This window comes from Symphalangus syndactylus, chromosome 6 (assembly GCF_028878055.3).
Source record: "Symphalangus syndactylus isolate Jambi chromosome 6, NHGRI_mSymSyn1-v2.1_pri, whole genome shotgun sequence".
Classification (NCBI taxonomy): domain Eukaryota; kingdom Metazoa; phylum Chordata; class Mammalia; order Primates; family Hylobatidae; genus Symphalangus; species Symphalangus syndactylus.
In genome coordinates, this window is record NC_072428.2 from 93,165,805 (window position 1) to 93,184,197 (window position 18,393).

An 18,393-nucleotide genomic window follows, 5' to 3' on the forward strand; every position below is an offset into this window, starting at 1 on the left:
TGTTGGAGTTTACTAGAGGTCCACTCCAGACCTGTTTGGCTGGGTGTCAGCAGCGGTGGCTGCAGAACAGTGGATTTTTGTGAGATCACAAGTTCAGCTGTCTGATAGTTCCTCTGGAAGTTTTGTCTCAGAGGAGTACCCAGCCGAGTGAGATGTCAGTCTGTCCCTAATGGGGGGTGCCTCCCAGTTAGGCTGGTCGGGGGTGAGGGACCCACTTTAGGAGGCAGTCTGTCCATTCTCAGATCTCCAGCTGGGTGCTGGGAGAACCACTACTCTCCTCAAAGCTGTCAGTCAGACAGGGACAATTAAGTCTGCAGAAGTTCCTGCTGAATATTTGTTTGTCTGTGCCCCGCCCCCAGAGGTGGAGCCTACAGAGGCAGGCAGGCCTCCTTGAGCTGTGGTGGGCTCCACCCAGTTCAAGCTTCCTGGCTGCTTTGTTTACCTAAGCAAGCCTGGGCAATGGCGGGCACCCCTCCCCCCGCCTCGCTGCTGCCTTGCAGTTTGATCTCAGACTGCTGTGCTAGCAATTAGCGAGACTCCGTGGGCATCGGACCCTCCGAGCCAGGTGCGGGACACAATCTCCTAGTGTGCTGTTTTTCCAGGCCCGTTGGAAAAGCGCAGTATTAGGGTGGGAGTGACCCGATTTTCCAGGTGCCATCTGTTACCCCTTTCTTTGACTAGGAAAGGGAACTCCCTGACCCCTTGCACTTCCCGAGTGAGGCAATGCCTCGCCCTGCTTCGGCTCGTGCACAGCGCGCTTCACCGACTGTCCTGCACCCACTGTTTGGCACTCCCTAGTGAGATGAAACCGGTACCTCAAACGGAAATGCAGAAATCACCCGTCTTCTGTGTTGCTTAGGCTGGGAGCTGTAGACCGGAGCTTTTCCTGTTCGGCCATCTTGGCTCCATCCAAAGTGAGCAAAGAGGAGTTTTGACTAATTATGAGGCGACATATATACCATTAAAGTTTCTCACCTACATTGGGCCTTCATCTTTTATCCATCAAAGTATAAAGTTATTCATGTATAAGGCTGGTGCAAAATCCTTCACAAATAAAAGTACACCCTATAAGTGCACAAAATAGACCCCCTCATCATTTCTATTGGCTATAGAGGCATAAATAAGGAAAAAACATTCAAAGATAAGAGTCTCACAATAGTAGGTGTCTTGATCCGTGATCTCAGGAAAAGCTGTTTACATCAAGGATGCCATCTTCTTCTGGGGAGAAACTTTCCTGGTTAGTTTTACCTTAAGGGTTCCAATTGGTGTACAGTTCCAAGAGTGTGGAAGGACCCTTCTCAGTTGTGAGATTATGAACTCAAAGTACAAGGTTCCAAAGTTTTGTTGCAGTGTGGATGGCAAGCACAGTCTTTCTCTGATGTTCTCAAAAGATCCAGTCTTCAGGTTCTAGACCGTGAAGCAGTTGATTATCCTCAGTGAACCATAAAAACTTTCTTTACCTGGTGAAAATATACTGTGGCATAATAATCACTGTAGCATAAAACATGCATTAAAAATGACAGTTGAATTATCTCCCTTTATAAATGTTTAAATGACCCATCGGATAGCCAAATGTACCTGATAGCCAAATGTACCTGAAGGTTTGATTGTCTTCCCAGGAATATGGAACCAAACATTGGTTTTAAACTATTTTTGAAATATATAAGTCATTATATCAATTACATTCAATTTGGATGATTTTATCTTTTCCATGATGAGTCATGGAATGCAGAGCCTTTAATAACAAAAGCTTTAAGGGCTCAGGAAGGACAAGATAGCCTTCCTGGTCTTCCATGAGTCTATGCTTAATATTGGACTCATGTCCTCTTGAATACCAGTTGTTTCTCCAATTTAAATTCATAGCACTGATAACTAATGGTTATCATAGGTAATCAGACTTAGACTATGGAATTAAAATTGTGAATCTAATCAATTTCAGTATTGGCTGGTTTAACATGAAAATCTTGGCAAAGTATTTTCTTGGTATTTAATTAATTTTTTGTTTTACTTGGGTTAGCAGTTCTATACAAGGAAGTTTGGTTATTTCTGTGATATACAACAACAACATAATAACTATAATTATGGTTGATAGTATATACTCAGACATATTAGAATTTTATAAATCCTATACATTTTTGTTTTTGTTTTTGAGATGCAATCTTGCTCTGTCACCCAGGCTGGAGTGCAGAGGCATGACCTTGCCTCACTGCAACCTCCACCTCCTGGGTTCAAGTGATTCTTCCGCTTCAGCCTCCCAAGTAGCTGGGATTACAGGCACCCACCACCATTCCTGTCTAACTTTTTGTACCTTTAGTAGAGATGGGGTTTCACCATGTTGGACAGGCTGGTCTCAAACTCCTAGCCTCAGGTGATCTGCCTTCCTCGGTCTCCCAAAGTGTTGGGATTATAGGAATGAGCTACTGTGCCTGGCCCCATACAATTTTAGAACATACATTAATATCATTCCCTAAAACATAACCTGAAGATTAAACATTATTTTTATTTTGACAATGCTTCCCATGTAACTTAACATGTTAAATAATTCTGTTTACCTCTCTTTTGGATGCTTCAGGGGCCCTCTGTAGCATTCCAAAGTTAGAGGTCAGAAAAGACCATTTTAAAGCTGAAATTTAATTTTGGGAAGCCTATTAAATGTAAATATATATAATATAAATATAAATACACACACACACATATATACATAAAGTTTTGATGTTATGACTAGAATTCCAGGTCACTGTAAGTCACTCATTTAGCCAAAATGATGACTCGAAAATTTTTTAAAGGCAAAAACCTTTACTCATTGATAGACGGAAGACTTAGCTTTCCAAACAATCTGCCTTTTGTCTTTCCTTTCTTTTTTTTTTTTGATAGTGTATTTAAAAGGCAAACAAAACAAAAATCTTTCATTACCTTTTAATATTACTTGAAAATCTTGTTCAAGAGAGAAAGCCAAATTTCACCCTTGCATTAGTGGACTATTAATGTCAACCCCAATTTTTAATAAAACCTCACAGACAAATCTATCTAATCTTAATCAGTTTGACCATAAGGTGAGATTTTCATAAACATTTTATAACCCTTTACCAATTTTTATTAAAGAGCAGATTAGTGTTTTAAGAAAACCATGTTGTGCTTTTACTTCGATGTTCAATTTACAGAAAAACTGAACAATACACCTTTAAATTTAGCCAATATTTTCACACATAGAATTTCTTTCACAAAGTTAATTTTTACAAACCTTCCACAACTTGTTCAAACCTTTAGCTTTATTCTATTTAATTTAAAACAATCCTTTAACCCATTAAACTAGGTAAAAATTTACATTCCCATGCATTTTTATAATATCTTACCAAAAACATGTTTCATTCTCCTCACACACCTTGCGTGTAAACCTAGTTTTTCGGTAGTCTCAATCACATGTTATAATGGTAATTCTTAGCAACTTTCACTTTTGGTGCATAAATTTTCTTTTATGAATCTTTTCATGACTTACATAGACCATCTACAACATGCTTGGTCTTTCTGACTTGTCCTAAACATCCCTCTTTTTAAACAACCAGTCTTTTTACTTTAGGACAAGAATTTACTCTACAAGATCCTTTCTTATATAAAATCTCTTTTCTTTATAACCTTCTTTTCATAGCTAGGTGGCATGGCTAATTCCACATATCCCCAGGCCTTATTTAGAATGTAATGTCTCCAAAATAAATTGAACAATTTTCAAAGGTCGAAGCAGTTTATGGCCTTAAAAATATTAAGCAAACCTAATATCTGACCCACATAATTTAGACTAAATGTCTTTATTTTATCAATAATCTTTAAAGCTGTTTATATTTCCCAAAGATGACCAAAGTTACATGAACTAAAAGGCATTACAGTTTTTTCTTTCAAAATATTTAAGCACTTATTTTTGTTTAAACCAATTAAGAGTTCTTTTATACAAACATTACACACACAACACACATATAACTACACAGACAAACCAAAGAAGATTACTACAGTAGTTGTAAGATTTTCCATTTGCCAGTTTTTAAGTTTCTTAATTAGATTACTGGCTTTGGGCTACAGTCCTTGGAAGAACAGGGCCAAGAAAGGGTCTCTGGTGTTTTTCCCAAGGAGTCCCAGGCTTTGAGAGCTTGAATATCCACTTTCAATTAAGCGGACTTTTAACCATAGCACTCTTTAATAAAGTCCTTTTAAAATTTCTTATTACCCGACTCTAGCCAGGCCAAAGAGCTGATATTTCTGGCTTTTAAATTTTACCCAAGGTAACCTCACAGGTGCTCTGAGAAAGGAAAATTCAAGACAGTTCGTGGAGGGGAAGAGAATCAAAAAATGGCAAAGGTCACCCAAATATCAATCAGAAAGGCTTATCCCCTAAGCTAGGGATTGAACTCTGAACCCAGGCCACCATTGTGAAAAGAGAAAGCATGGCACGTGGCTACAAGGTCAAGCTCCTAAGCACATAACTGACCAGTTTGCTGGGTCGTCTTGAACAACAGGCTTATGAGGTTTTGGGCACACATTTTATCCTAAGGTACCCCTCTTTAAGACAGAACAATACAGAAAGACACACAAAGCACATCAGATTCACTACAACTTAAGACAAGCCTCAGAATTCTTTTTCGTATGAATCAAAACTTTACATGGGAGATAAGAGTAATTTTTACCATTCATTTAACCATTCTGCACAAAGAAAAAGAGGAAAAAAGCCAGAAATCTGACTGGTAAGAAATTCTTACCCTTTTACTGGCATGACAGGCTTCTGGGTTCTCTTTCCCTTTCCCTGAGCAGCCCTAGTGTCCCAGCTTGCCACACCATCGCCCTGGGGGCCAAGCTGCATCATAAAGGAAAATTATCTTTTTTTGTTTTGGCCAGAACAAAACACATATGATAAAACATAGACATTAGCCACTCTGCTTAGCACCCAATATCAAACTGGTAAGGCTTAAATTTGCCTTCAGATGGCCCCTGTCATCTTTAATCCAACCTCCAACTAGGAGTTTCAACACATGGTCTCTGGGCAAGATGGTTGCTCTGAGTAACAGAAAAGATAGGAAAGGAAAGGTAGAGAAAGAAAAGTATTGCCTGTGGCAAGGTGGGGAAGGTGAAGAGCTCGGGGAGGCCAGATCAAGATCCACTCATTGCAATAACACTGAAAAGTTCAGGCGGCCACTTGTCAGTAGTGAAGGGATCTTTTCCAGCAATCCCATCGGCTATCAAGTTTCCCCTTTTGGGGAGGAAAAAGCTTCCCATGTCCCATGGTCCTGTACATGCCTAATACTGTCACTTATAGCCATCAGCAAAAAGTACAAGACAGATTAATCAAAAGAGAATAGCAGTTAACATCCCATAGCACCAAACCTGTTCTTAACTGAAAGAGACTTTACTGAGAGCCCTCATTTTTAAACACACTTCATTGCATTGTTGTTCATTTGGAACATTCCACTGTAAGTTATCGTTAGTAAGATTTTGCCATTTCTCTAAGACTATGCTGCCTCCCAGGCCTAATGTATAAGCTGGAAGGAACTTAGTTTTCCAGAAATTAAGGATCTCATTTTTACCTAAAATATTGGCTTGATTCTCAGGGTTTCTTGATTAATTGAGCCAATGATTTTTCCTACCTAAGCATGCAAGAAAAATGAAACAAAGGGGTAGAATATAAAAATCCCTGTGAATTTTCAAAAGCCAAGTTTTAAAGCCCCCGCAATATTACTGCTTACTATCAGTTCCTTTCTGAACCAGTCAGGTGTAAGAGCTAACTGGATCCAAGCCAATTAATTCCCAGATCAAATCCATTCCTGGACCCAGCTCAGTTTCTGTCGTGACTTCCAAACCCTGTTTGGATCATAAATTTGCTCAAAGAAACTTGGAGAGCTCAAAACACAAATCCATGGAGCTCTGAAATCCAAGAGAGAGCTTACCCACGATCCCCAGCTGCTCTGAGAGATTAGTGAACACAAGTGGGTCCTGCAGATACCTTGCTTGTTCAGTTCACTCAGCGCTCCTGGGGTCACTAGAAGCTCTACTTCAGATCCCATTTCTGACTCCATCTGATAAAAGAAAAACTTTAGCCAAATTAAATTTAAAGGAGTTTAATTGAACAATGAACAATTTGCAAGTTAGGTAGCCCCTAGAATCACAGCAGATTCACAGAGACTCCAGCGCAGCCACCTGGTGGAAGATTTATAGACAAAAAAGGGGAAATGATGTACAGAAATTGGAAGTAAGGTACAGAACAGCTGGACTGGTTACAGATTGATGTTTTCCTTGGTTGAACACAGTTTGAACGCTCAGTAGTGTATGAATGGTTAAAGTACGGCTGCTGGTGTAGGGACATGGATGAAACTGGAAAACATCATTCTCAGCAAACTATCGCAAGGACAAAAAACCAAACACCGCATGTTCTCACTCATAGGTGGGAATTGAACAATGAGAACGCATGGACACAGGAAGGGGAACATCACACTCCGGGGACTGTTGTGGGGTGCGGGGAGGGGGGAGGGACAGCATTAGGAGATATACCTAATGCTAAATGACGAGTTAATGGGTGCAGGAAATCAACATGGCACATGGATACATATGTAACAAACCTGCACATTGTGCACATGTACCCTAAAACCTAAAGTATAAAAAAAAAAAAAAAAAGTACGGCTGCTGGGATTGGCCAAGTCTCAGCTATTGTTACAGGCACATACTCCTAGTTAGGTTTACCTATTAAGCTAGGTTGCAGTTCTTCCACAAGAACTCAAATATAGAAGTACAGAGTCCTTCTCAGGACATATTTAGATCACTTTAACAGCACATACAGGCAGTCCTCACTGTGCAGAACTGTGTAGGGTAAGACTGAAAACCCCTGCAATTAAGCAATCAATAATTAATGGGAAAAATTATAGTTATTCATAACCTTTGAAGTTTTTTGTTAAAACATTAAAAATCATTTTACTGCCAGTTATAATGGTATGGAAAACCACACAGGAAAGGCATATGAAAAAAAGTAAAACCAATATTCATTTAGTATACTTTTTTTTAAGAGATGAGGTCTCACTATGTTGCCCAGGTTGGTTTCAAACTCCTGGCCTCAAGCAATTCTCCCACCTCAGCCTCCTAAGTAGATGGGAGTACAAGTGCATGCCACTGCGCCTGGCTTTAGTGTATATAGTTTAAAATATCAAAAATATTGAGGATTAAAGTGTTTTGCTTCTTTGTAAAAAAAAAAAATTCATTTTTCTCTGAGGGTGGAGGAGAAATTAATGTAGATCCAACCTAGGTCGAGCCCTCTAACAAGCAACCCTCGGACACTTGGAGATTCACATTTTCATGTCTAACCTTATCAAATATTTTCGTCATTGCTTTTGCAAACTCATATCTCATTTCTATTATTTCCAACTTATTGTATGAAGTGGGCACCTTTTCTATGACTTGGCAAACTGTCATAACTCTAAGTTTGGATCAGCTTCTAATATTTTAACTTTTGCATTTTCAACATCATGAAATATCTCTGACAATTCTTTTTCTTTTCTTTTCTTTTCTTTTTTTTTTTGAGATGGAGTTTCATTCTGGTCACTCAGGCTGGAGTGCAGTGACACGATCTCGGCTCACTGCAACCTCCACCTCCCAGGTTCAAGTGATTCTCCTGGCTCACCCTCCTGAGTAGCTGGGATTACAGGCACCTGTCACCACGCCCAGCTAATTTTTGCATTTTTGGTAGAGACAAGATTTCACCATGTTGGCCAGGCTGGTCTCAAGCTCCTGACCTCAGGTGATCCACCCACCTCAGCCTCCCAAAGTGCTGGGATTACAGGCATGAGCCATCGCACCCGGTCGACAATTCCTTTTCTAATAAAACTTCAGGTTTGAAGTAGCTATGATGTCTCTTGAAATTCTCTGCAGGTTTTTTTTTTGTTTTGTTTTGTTTTTTGAGACGAAGTCTTGCTCTTGTAGCCCAGGCTGGAGCACAGTGGTGCAATCTTGGCTCATTGCAACCTCCACCTCCTGGGTTCAAGTGATTCTCCTGCCTCAGCCTCCTGAGTAGCTGGGATTACAGGCGCCCACCACCATGCGCAGCTAATTTTTGTACTTTTAGTAGAGACAGGGTTTCGCCATGTTGGCCAGGCTGGTCTCGAACTACTGACCTCAGGTGATCCACCTGCCTCGGCCTCCCAAATTGCTGGAATTACAGGCGTCAACCACTGCACCCAGCCAGAATTCTCTGCAGTTTTTAAATGATTCCCTATGGGCTTCTAGCTGGACACTGGACACAGCCTGATTTTATATAAGGTCTTTGTCGTAATATTGACAATAGGGTTTACCACGCTAAATCAGTGGTTTTCAAAAACTTCAGTATATTTTAGCAATGGTTGTCAAGCTTTTCTCAAGCAAAATCATACTGAAACCAAAACTATTCTGGAGTATAGGAGTGGGCATACATGACCCAGAATCCTGTCCCCTAGGCCTCTCCCTCAGCTCCTGAGGTTGTCCCCAAACAGCTCCAAAAACACAGTAACTTCCAGATATCTGCACTCCATAGATCAAAGTCTGTGGTTAATAAAGTACAGTAAAAACACCTACACACCATGATGCAGATCAAGTAGGATGGGACACATGGGTTCTGCCCAGTGTACTGGTACCTCAGAGTCATCTCATCCCTCTAATTCTGTTTCTCTGTTGCAGACCACTGATTAGGATCCAGTGTTACTCTCCACCCAATCTTCTAAACAGATGCCTCAAATTGTTTTTGCCTCTCAGCTCCCACCTTGAACATGGCTTTGATTCCACTTTTCAACATCTAACTTCAGTAGCAACTCCAAGTCCTGCCTGGACCTACCAGACAACAGCCCCGTAATCAAGAGGTATCATGCACGGGCCAAGCGCAGTGGCTCACACCTGTAATCTGAGGCTGAGGCAGGTGGATTGCCTGAGGTCAGGAGTTCGAGACCAGCCTGGGCAACATGGTGAAACCCCGTTTCTACTAAAATACAAAAAATTATATTTTAGTGGTGTGGCAGCATGCATCTGTAATCCCAGCTACTCGGGAGGCTGAGACAGGAGAATCGTTTGAATCCGGGAGGCGGAGGTTGCAGTGAGCCAAGATCGCGCCATTGCACTGCAGCCCGGGCAGCAGAGCAAGACTCCGTCTGAAAAAAAAAAAAAAGAGAGGTATCACACATGGTTCCACACATATCTAATTTGTGTTAGTATTTCTCTCTTCACTTGCCTTTTGCTCTGTTAGCCTCTCTTAAACAATCTTTGTTTTAAAGTCTTCATGTCCTGAATTACTTCCTTGCCCTCTTTACAGGATCAAAACTAGCTGCTGGCACTGGTTTTCAGTAACAATGAGATCTGGCTTTTAAGTTGGATGTCAATAATGTTTTGGTCATGTCATTACAAGCATGATTCCCTGTAACCTAATCTGAGAAGGCAGACAGCAGAGAGAATGGGCGGTGGAATGGAACACAGAAGGAAGCAGATTAGAAAGGAAAGAAAACATCCTCGTGTAAAGCTTTCCATAATGCTATTTTTATCTTTATAAAGATGCATGAGAGGAGAAGGAGGAGAAACAGGAAATGGGGAAAACTTAACGGAAAGATTTTATCAGAAAGAGAAGGAACAAATGCCTTTGTAAATACTTTCTGGGAATTTGGGACGGTTACTATGAATGTGGCTTTGCATGCGTCTGCCTATGTGTGTGGCTATTCCTTCACTTTTCTTGGTGCCCCCAACACCAAAAACAGTCTGACCTCATACCTCCCATAAATATAAAATCTACTTGGAAAATTCCATCAAAGTTTAAAATATATATTTGCGTATTCTTGATTACTAATAATTACCAGCTGATCATCCAATTCAAAAAGTTGTTCCAGGTAAGTTTCAGACAATCTTCGAATGTTTGGTTTCATTGATGGAGCAATGCACATATCCCTTTAATAACATCATAAAATACAGTCAAAATTAATTTCATTAATTAGTTCCATAATTAAATCAGTGATTCTTGTAGGTGGAATGAAAGGGAGGAGAAGGAAAACACATTTCCCCTTAGGAGAAGCAGATCAGAATCACCTGGAGGACTTTTTCAAACTACTCTCGCAAGATTTTGCTGTGTCTCCCAAAGGAGGATATGCCTCCCTTTCCTCTTTCCCAGCTTGATGTAAACTGGCCCTATGAACATGTTACTGATGAGAATACACCGTATTTCTCATGTTGAGAACCAGTGGGCAAATTATTCAGGTTTGTGTCTTTGAAACTGAAAAGACTGTGGAGGGATTCCTTAACAATCTTGAGATCGGAAGCATTCATTGGCAAGACCTTATTTTGTTACTGTGCAATAAAAGTTTTCCTTCAAAATAAAATATTTCTCTATCACAAATCAAAACAATACTTACCAAAGAAGATTCTGAAGACCACTTTTGATTATAACCATGATCATTCCCTCTAAATACCTCAGCGGATCCTCAGGACATGTAACAAGTATACCACATAACAGTGCCTGGGGAAAAAAAGGGAAATGGCATCAAAATTTCTGAATTTTCATGTTTTTACTAGCTAGCAGGTAACTTTTTATTGTTCAATTTGTTTTGGGTTTTTTTGTTTTTTAATTATTTATTTCCATAGGTTTTTGGGGAACAGGTGATGTTTGGTTACATGAGTAAGTTCTTGACTGGTGATTTGTGAGATTTTGGTGCACCCATCACCTCAGCAGTGTACACTGAACCCAATTTGTAGTCTTTTATCCCTCAACCCCCTCCCACCCTTTCCCCCAAGTCCCAAAAGTCCATTGTATCATTCTATGTCTTTGTATCCTCATAGTTTAGCTCCCATTTATGAGTGAGAACATACAATGTTTGGTTTTCCATTCCTGAGTTACTTCACTTAGAATAATGGTCTCCAGTTCCATCCAGGTTGCTGTGAATGCCATTAATTAGTTCCTTTTCATGGCTGAGTCATGTTGCATCATATGTATATATGATGTGATATATATATCTCACAATTTCTTTATCCAATCATTGATTGATGGGTACTTGGGCTGGTTCCATATTTTTGCAATTGTGAATTGTGCTGTTATAAATGTGTGTGCAAGTATCTTTTTCGTATAATAACTTATTTTCCTCTGGGTAGATACCCAATAGTGGGATTGCTATCCCACTACTGATCAAATGGTAGTTCTACTTTTAGTTCTTTAAGGACACTCCACACTGTTTACTAGTTTACTTTTTTTTTTTGAGCAGAGTCTCGCTCTTTTCACCCAGGGGAGTGCAATAGTGCTATCTCAGCTCACTGCAACCTCCACCTCCCGGGTTCAAGCGATTCTCCTGTCTCAGCCTCCTGAGTAGTTGGGATTAAGGCATCCACCACCACGCTCAGCTAATTTTTCTATTTGTAGTAGAGACAGGGTTTCACCATGTTGGCCAAGCTGGTCTTGAACTCCTGACCTCAGGTGATCCACCTGCCTCAGCCTTTGAAAGTGCTGGGATTACAGGCGTGATCCACCATGCCCAGCCTAGTTTACATTTTCACCAGCAGTGTAGAAGTGTTCCCTTTTCACTGCATCCATGCCAACATCTATTTTTTTTTTTTAATTTTTTGATTACGGCCATTCTTGCAGGAGTAAGGTGGTATCACATTGTGGTTTTGATTTGCGTTTCCCCGATCGTTAGTGATGTTGAGCATTTTTTCATGTTTGTTGGCCATCTGTATATCTTCTTTTGAGGACTGTCTATTCATGTCCTTAGCCCACTTTTTGATGGGATTGCTTTTTTCTTGCTAATTTGTTTGAGCTCTTTGTAGATTCTGGATATTAGTCCTTTGTTGGATGTATAGATTTTCGCCTACTCTGTGGGTTGTCTGTTTACTCTAGCAGCAGCAAACTTTTTCTTATACAGTTAAAAAGTCAAATAATGCGACAGTTTTAAAGTAAATGTGTTTTTACATACCCCTCTGTATTTATTCAGTGTTAATATTCTGCTAAAGTAAAATAAAAATACAGTTTATCTTGCCTCTTTCTAAAAATCCATCATAAACAATACAATAAAGTCACTGTACCATGAGGGTTTCCATTACGTGAGGAGTAAGTTCTTTATAGCCAATCTGAAGACATAACTATGATGCTTACAATATAATACAATACAGGCTTGATAAATATAATACAGTATTTATCAATGTATAATATAATACAATTATACAAAATATTACAATAAAGGCTAGAAACATCAGAGCCTTTTAAAGTATGAGAAGGGAGGTGGAGCCAAGATGGCCGAATAGGAACAGCTCCGGTCTCCAGCTCCCAGCCCCAGCGACACAGAAGACGGGTGATTTCTGCATTTCTGCTTGAGGTACCGGTTTCATCTCACTAGGGAGTGCCTAACAGTGGGTTCAGGACAGTCGGTGAAGTGCACTGTGCGCGAGCCGAAGCAGGGCGAGGCATTGCCTCACTCGGGAAGGGCAAGGGGTCAGGGAGTTCCCTTTCCTAGTCAAAGAAAGGGGAAACAGACGGCACCTGGAATATCGGGTCAGTCCCGTCCTAATACTGCGCTTTTCCAACGGGCCTGGAAAACGGCACACTAGGAGATTGTGTCCCGCACCTGGCTCGGAGGGTCCTATGCCCACAGAGTCTTGCTGATTGCTAGCACAGCAGTCTGAGATCACGCTGCAAGGCGGCAACGAGGCTGGGGGAGGGGCGCCCACCATTGCCCAGGCTTGCTTAGGTAAACAAAGCAGCCAGGAAGTTCGAACTGGGTGGAGCCCACCACAGCTCAAGGAGGCCTGCCTGCCTCTGTAGGCTCCACCTCTGGGGGCAGGGCACAGACAAACAAAACCTCAGCGAGAACCTCCACAGCCTTAAATGTCCCTGTCTGACTGACAGCTTTGAAGAGAGTAGTGGTTCTCCCAGCACGCAGCTGGAGATCTGAGAACGGACAGACTGCCTCCTAAAGTGGGTCCCTCACCCCTGAGCAGCCTAACTGGGAGGCACCCCCCCAGTAGGGACAGACTGACACCTCATTCAACCGGGTACTCCTCTGAGACAAAACTTTCAGAGGAACTATCAGACAGCTGAATTTGTGGTCTCACGAAAATCCGCTGTTCTGCAGCCACCGCTGCTGACACCCAGCCAAACAGGGTCTGGAGTGGACCTCTAGTAAACTCCAACAGACCTGCAGCTGAGGGTCTTGTCTGGTAGAAGGAAAATTAACAAACAGAAAGGACATCCACACCAAAAACCCATCTGTACATCACCATCATCGAAGACAAAAAGTGGACAAAACCACAAAGATGGGGAAAAAACAGACCAAAAAAACTGGAAACTCTAAAAAACAGAGCACCTCTCCTCCTCCAAAGGAACGCAGTTCCTCACCAGCAACGGAACAAACCTGGATGGAGGATGACTTTGATGAGTTGAGAGAAGAAGGCTTCAGACGATCAAACTACTCTGAGCTACGAGAGGAAATTCAAAACAATAGCAAAGAAGTTAAAAACTTTGAAAAAAAATTAGAAGAATGGATAACTAGAATAACCAATGGAGAGAAGGGCTTAAAGGAGATGATGGAGCTGAAAGCCAAGTTTCAAGAACTACGCGAAGAATGCAGAAGCCTCAGTAGCAGATGCGATCAACTGGAAGAAAGGGTATCGCTGATGGAAGATGAAATGAATGAAATGAAGCGAGAAGGGAAGTTTAGAGAAAAAAGAATAAAAAGAAATGAACAAAGCCTCCAAGAAATTTGGGACTATGTGAAAAGACCAAACCTACATCTGATTGGTGTACCTGAAAATGATGGGGAGAATGGAACCAAGTTGGAAAACACTCTGCAAGATACTATCCAGGAGAACTTCCCCAATCTAGCAAGGCAGGCCAGCATTCAGATTCAGGAAATACAGAGAACACCACAAAGATACTCCTCGAGAAGGGCAACTCCAAGACACATAATTGTCAGATTCACCAAAGTTGAAATGAAGGAAAAAATGTTAAGGGCAGCCAGAGAGAAAGGTCGGGTTACCCACAAAGGGAAGCCCATCAGACTAACAGCTGATCTCTCAGCAGAAACTCTACAAGCCAGAAGAGAGTGGGGGCCGATATTCAACATTCTTAAAGAAAAGAATTTTCAACCCAGAATTTCCTATCCCGCCAAACTAAGATTCATAAGTGAAGGAGAAATAAAATACTTTACAGACAAGCAAATGCTGAGTGATTTTGTCACCACCAGGCCTGCCCTAAAAGAGCTCCTGAAGGAAGCACTAAACATGGAAAGGAACAACCGGTACCAGCCCCTGCAAAAACATGCCAAATTGTAAAGACCATCGAGGCTAGGAAGAAACTATAGCAACTAACGAGCAAAATAACCAACTAACATCATAATGACAGGATCAGATTCACACATAACAATATTCACGTTAAATGTAAATGGGCTAAATGCTCCAATCAAAAGACACAGACTGGCAAACTGGATAAGGAGTCAGGACCCATCAGTGTGCTGTATTCAGGAAACCCATCTCACGTGCAGAGACACACATAGACTCAAAATAAAGGGATGGAGGAAGATCTATCAAGCAACTGGAAAACAAAAAAAGGCAGGGGTTGCAATCCTAGTCTCTGATAAAATAGACTTTAAACCAACAAAGATCAAAAGAGACAAGGCCATTACATAATGGTAAAGGGATCAATTCAACAAGAAGAGCTAACTATCCTAAATATATATGCACCCAACACAGGAGCACCCAGATTCATAAAGCAAGTCCTCAGTGACCTACAAAGGGACTTAAACTCCCACACAATAATAATGGGAGATTTTAACACCCCACTGTCAGAATTAGACAGATCAACGAGACAGAAAGTTAACAAGGATATCCAGGAATTGAACTCAGCTCTACATAAAGTGGACCTAATAGACATCTACAGAACTCTCCACCCCAAATCAACAGAATATACATTTTTCTCAGCACCACACCACACCTATTCCAAAATTGACCACATAGTTGGAAGTAAAGCTCTTCTCAGCAAATGTAAAAGAACAGAGATTATAACAAACTGTCTCTCAGACCACAGTGCAATCAAACTAGAACTCAGGATTAAGAAACTCACTCAAAACCGCTCAACTACATGGAAACTGAACAACCTGCTCCTGAATGACTATTGGGTACATAACGAAATGAAGGCAGAAATAAACATGTTCTTTGAAACCAACGAGAACAAAGACACAACATACCAGAATCTCTGGGACACGTTCAAAGCAGTGTGTAGAGGGAAATTTATAGCACTAAATGCCCACAAGAGAAAGCAGGAAAGATCCAAAATTGACACCCTAACATCACAATGAAAATAACTAGAAAAGCAAGAGCAAACACATTCAAAAGCTAGCAGAAGACTAGAAATAACTAAAATCAGAGCAGAACTGAAGGAAATAGAGACACAAAAAACCCTTCAAAAAATTAATGAATCCAGGAGCTGGTTTTTTGAAAAGATCAACAAAATTGATGGACCGCTAGCAAGACTAATAAAGAAGAAAAGAGAGAAGAATCAAATAGATGCAATAAAAAACGAAAAAGGGGATATCACCACCGATCCCACAGAAATACAATCTACCATCAGAGAATACTACAAACACCTCTATGCAAATAAACTAGAAAATCTAGAAGAAATGGATAAATTCCTCGACAAATACACCCTCCCAAGACTAAACCAGGAAGAAGTTGAATCTCTGAATAGACCAATAACAGGTTCTGAAATTGTGGCAAGAATCAATAGCTTACCAACCAAAAAGAGTCCAGGACCTGATGGATTCACAGCTGAATTCTACCAGAGGTACAAGGAGGAACTGGTACCATTCCTTCTGAAACTATTCCAATCGATAGAAAAAGAGGGAATCCTCCCTAACACATTTTACGAAGCCAGCATCGTCCTGATACCAAAACCTGGCAGAGACATAACCAAAAAAGAGAATTTCAGACCAATATCCTTGATGAACATTGATGCAAAAATCCTCAATAAAATACTGGCAAACCGAATCCAGCAGCACATCAAAAAGCTTATCCACCATGATCAAGTGGGCTTCATCCCTGGGATGCAAGGCTGGTTCAACATACGCAAATCAATAAATGTAATCCAGCATATAAACAGAACCAAAGACAAAAACCACATGATTATCTCAATAGATGCAGAAAAGGCCTTTGACAAAATTCAACAACACTTCATGCTAAAAACTCTCAATAAATTAGGTATTGATGGGACGTATCTCAAAATAATAAGAGCTATCTACAACAAACCCACAGCCAATATCATACTGAATGGGCAAAAACTGGAAGCATTCCCTCTGAAAACTGGCACAAGACAGGGATGCCCTCTCTCACCGCTCCTATTCAACATAGTGCTGGAAGTTCTGGCCAGAGCAATCAGGCAGGAGAAGGAAATAAAGGGTATTCAATTAGGAAAAGAGGAAGTCAAATTGTCCCTGTTTGCAGATGACATGATTGTATATCTAGAAAACCCCATTGTCTCAGCCCAAAATCTCCTTAAGCTGATTAGCAACTTCAGCAAAGTCTCAGGATACAAAATTAATGTACAAAAATCACAAGCATTCTTGTACACCAATAACAGACAAACAGAGAGCCAAATCATGAGTGAACTCCCATTCACAATTGCTTCAAAGAGAATAAAACACCTAGGAATCCAACTTACAAGGGATGTGAAGGACCTCTTCAAGGAGAACTACAAACCACTGCTCAATGAAATAAAAGAGGATACAAACAAATGGAAGAACATTCCATGCTCATGGGTTGGAAGAATCAATATCGTGAAAATGGCCATACTGCCCAAGGTAATTTATAGATTCAATGCCATCCCCATCAAGCTACCAATGACTTTCTTCACAGAATTGGAAAAAACTACTTTAAAGTTCATATGGAACCAAAAAAGAGCCCGCATCACCAAGTCAATCCTAAGCCAAAAGAACAAAGCTGGAGGCATCACACTACCTGACTTTAAACTCTACTACAAGGCTACAGTAACCAAAACAGCATGGTACTGGTACCACAACAGAGACATAGATCAATGGAACAGAACAGAGCCCTCAGAAATGATGCCGCATAGCTACAACTATCTGATCTTTGACAAACCTGACAAAAACAAGAAATGGGGAAACGATTCCCTATTTAATAAATGGTGCTGGGAAAACTGGCTAGCCATATGTAGAAAGCTGCAACTGGATCCCTTCCTTACACCTTATACAAAAATTAATTCAAGATGGATTAAAGACTTATATGTTAGACCTAAAACCATTAAAATCCTACAAGAAAACCTAGGCAATACCATTCAGGACATAGGCGTGGGCAAGGACTTCATGTCTAAAACACCAAAAGCAATGGCAACAAAAGCCAAAATCGACAAATGGGATCTCATTAAACTAAAGAGCTTCTGCACAGCAAAAGAAACTATCATCAGAGTGAACAGGCAACCTACACAATGGGAGAAAATTTTTGCAACCTACTCATCTGACAAAGGGCTAATATCCAGAATCTACAATGAACTCAAACAAATTTACAAGAAAAAAACAAACAACCCCATCAAAAAGTGGGCAGAGGACATGAACAGACACTTCTCAAAAGAAGACATTTATGCAGCCAAAAAACACATGAAGAAATGCTCCTCATCACTGGCCATCAGAGAAATGCAAATCAAAACCACAGTGAGATACCATCTCACACCAGTTAGAATGGCCATCATTAAAAAATCAGGAAACAACAGGTGCTGGAGAGGATGTGGAGAAATAGGAACACTTTTACACTGTTGGTGGGACTGTAAACTAGTTCAACCATTGTGGAAGTCAGTGTGGCGATTCCTCAGGGATCTAGAACTAGAAATACCATTTGACCCAGCCATCCCATTACTGGGTATATACACAAAGGACTATAAATCATGCTGCTATAAAGACACATGCACACGTATGTTTATTGCGGCACTATTCACAATAGCAAAGAGTTGGAACCAACCCAAATGTCCAACAACGATAGACTGGATTAAGAAAATGTGGCACATATACACCATGGAATACTATGCAGCCATAAAAAATGATGAGTTCTCCAGCCTGGGTGACAGAGCGAGACTCCGTCTCAAAAAAAAAAAAAAAAAAAAAAAAAAAAAAAAAAATGATGAGTTCGTGTCCTTTGTAGGGACATGGATGAAACTGGAAAACATCATTCTCAGTAAACTATCTCAAGGACAAAAAACCAAACACCGCATGTTCTCACTCATAGGTGGGAATTGAACAATGAGAACTCATGGACACAGGAAGGGGAACATCACGCTCCGGGGACTGTTGTGGGGTGGGGGGAGGGGGGAGGGACAGCATTAGGAGATACACCTAATGCTAAATGACGAGTTAATGGGTGCAGGAAATCAACATGGCA

At 40.7% G+C, this 18,393-nt stretch overlaps 1 protein-coding gene across 13 annotated transcripts in view; it reads right to left on the reverse strand.

The window, feature by feature from the left end:
- The window catches only part of FBXL13 (F-box and leucine rich repeat protein 13), a 304,098-nt gene that overhangs the window by 268,021 nt on the left and 17,684 nt on the right, over positions 1-18,393 (reverse strand). For 6 of the 13 annotated variants that reach the window (XR_008658536.2, XR_010121389.1, XR_008658537.2 and 3 more), the window contains exons 2-3: positions 10,386-10,489; positions 9,834-9,924 (exon numbers count right to left, since the gene is read on the reverse strand). Coding sequence is in view for 1 of the 13 variants with exons in the window: in XM_055283477.2 (XP_055139452.1) it covers positions 9,834-9,924; positions 10,386-10,489 (195 nt within the window). In the remaining 12 variants the exon portion in view is untranslated. Of the gene's footprint in view, positions 1-1,154; positions 1,446-4,745; positions 4,784-9,833; positions 9,925-10,385; positions 10,490-18,393 lie in introns of those variants that run through there. The other 7 variants (XR_008658544.2, XR_008658541.2, XR_008658540.2 and 4 more) reach the window with 5 other exon arrangements.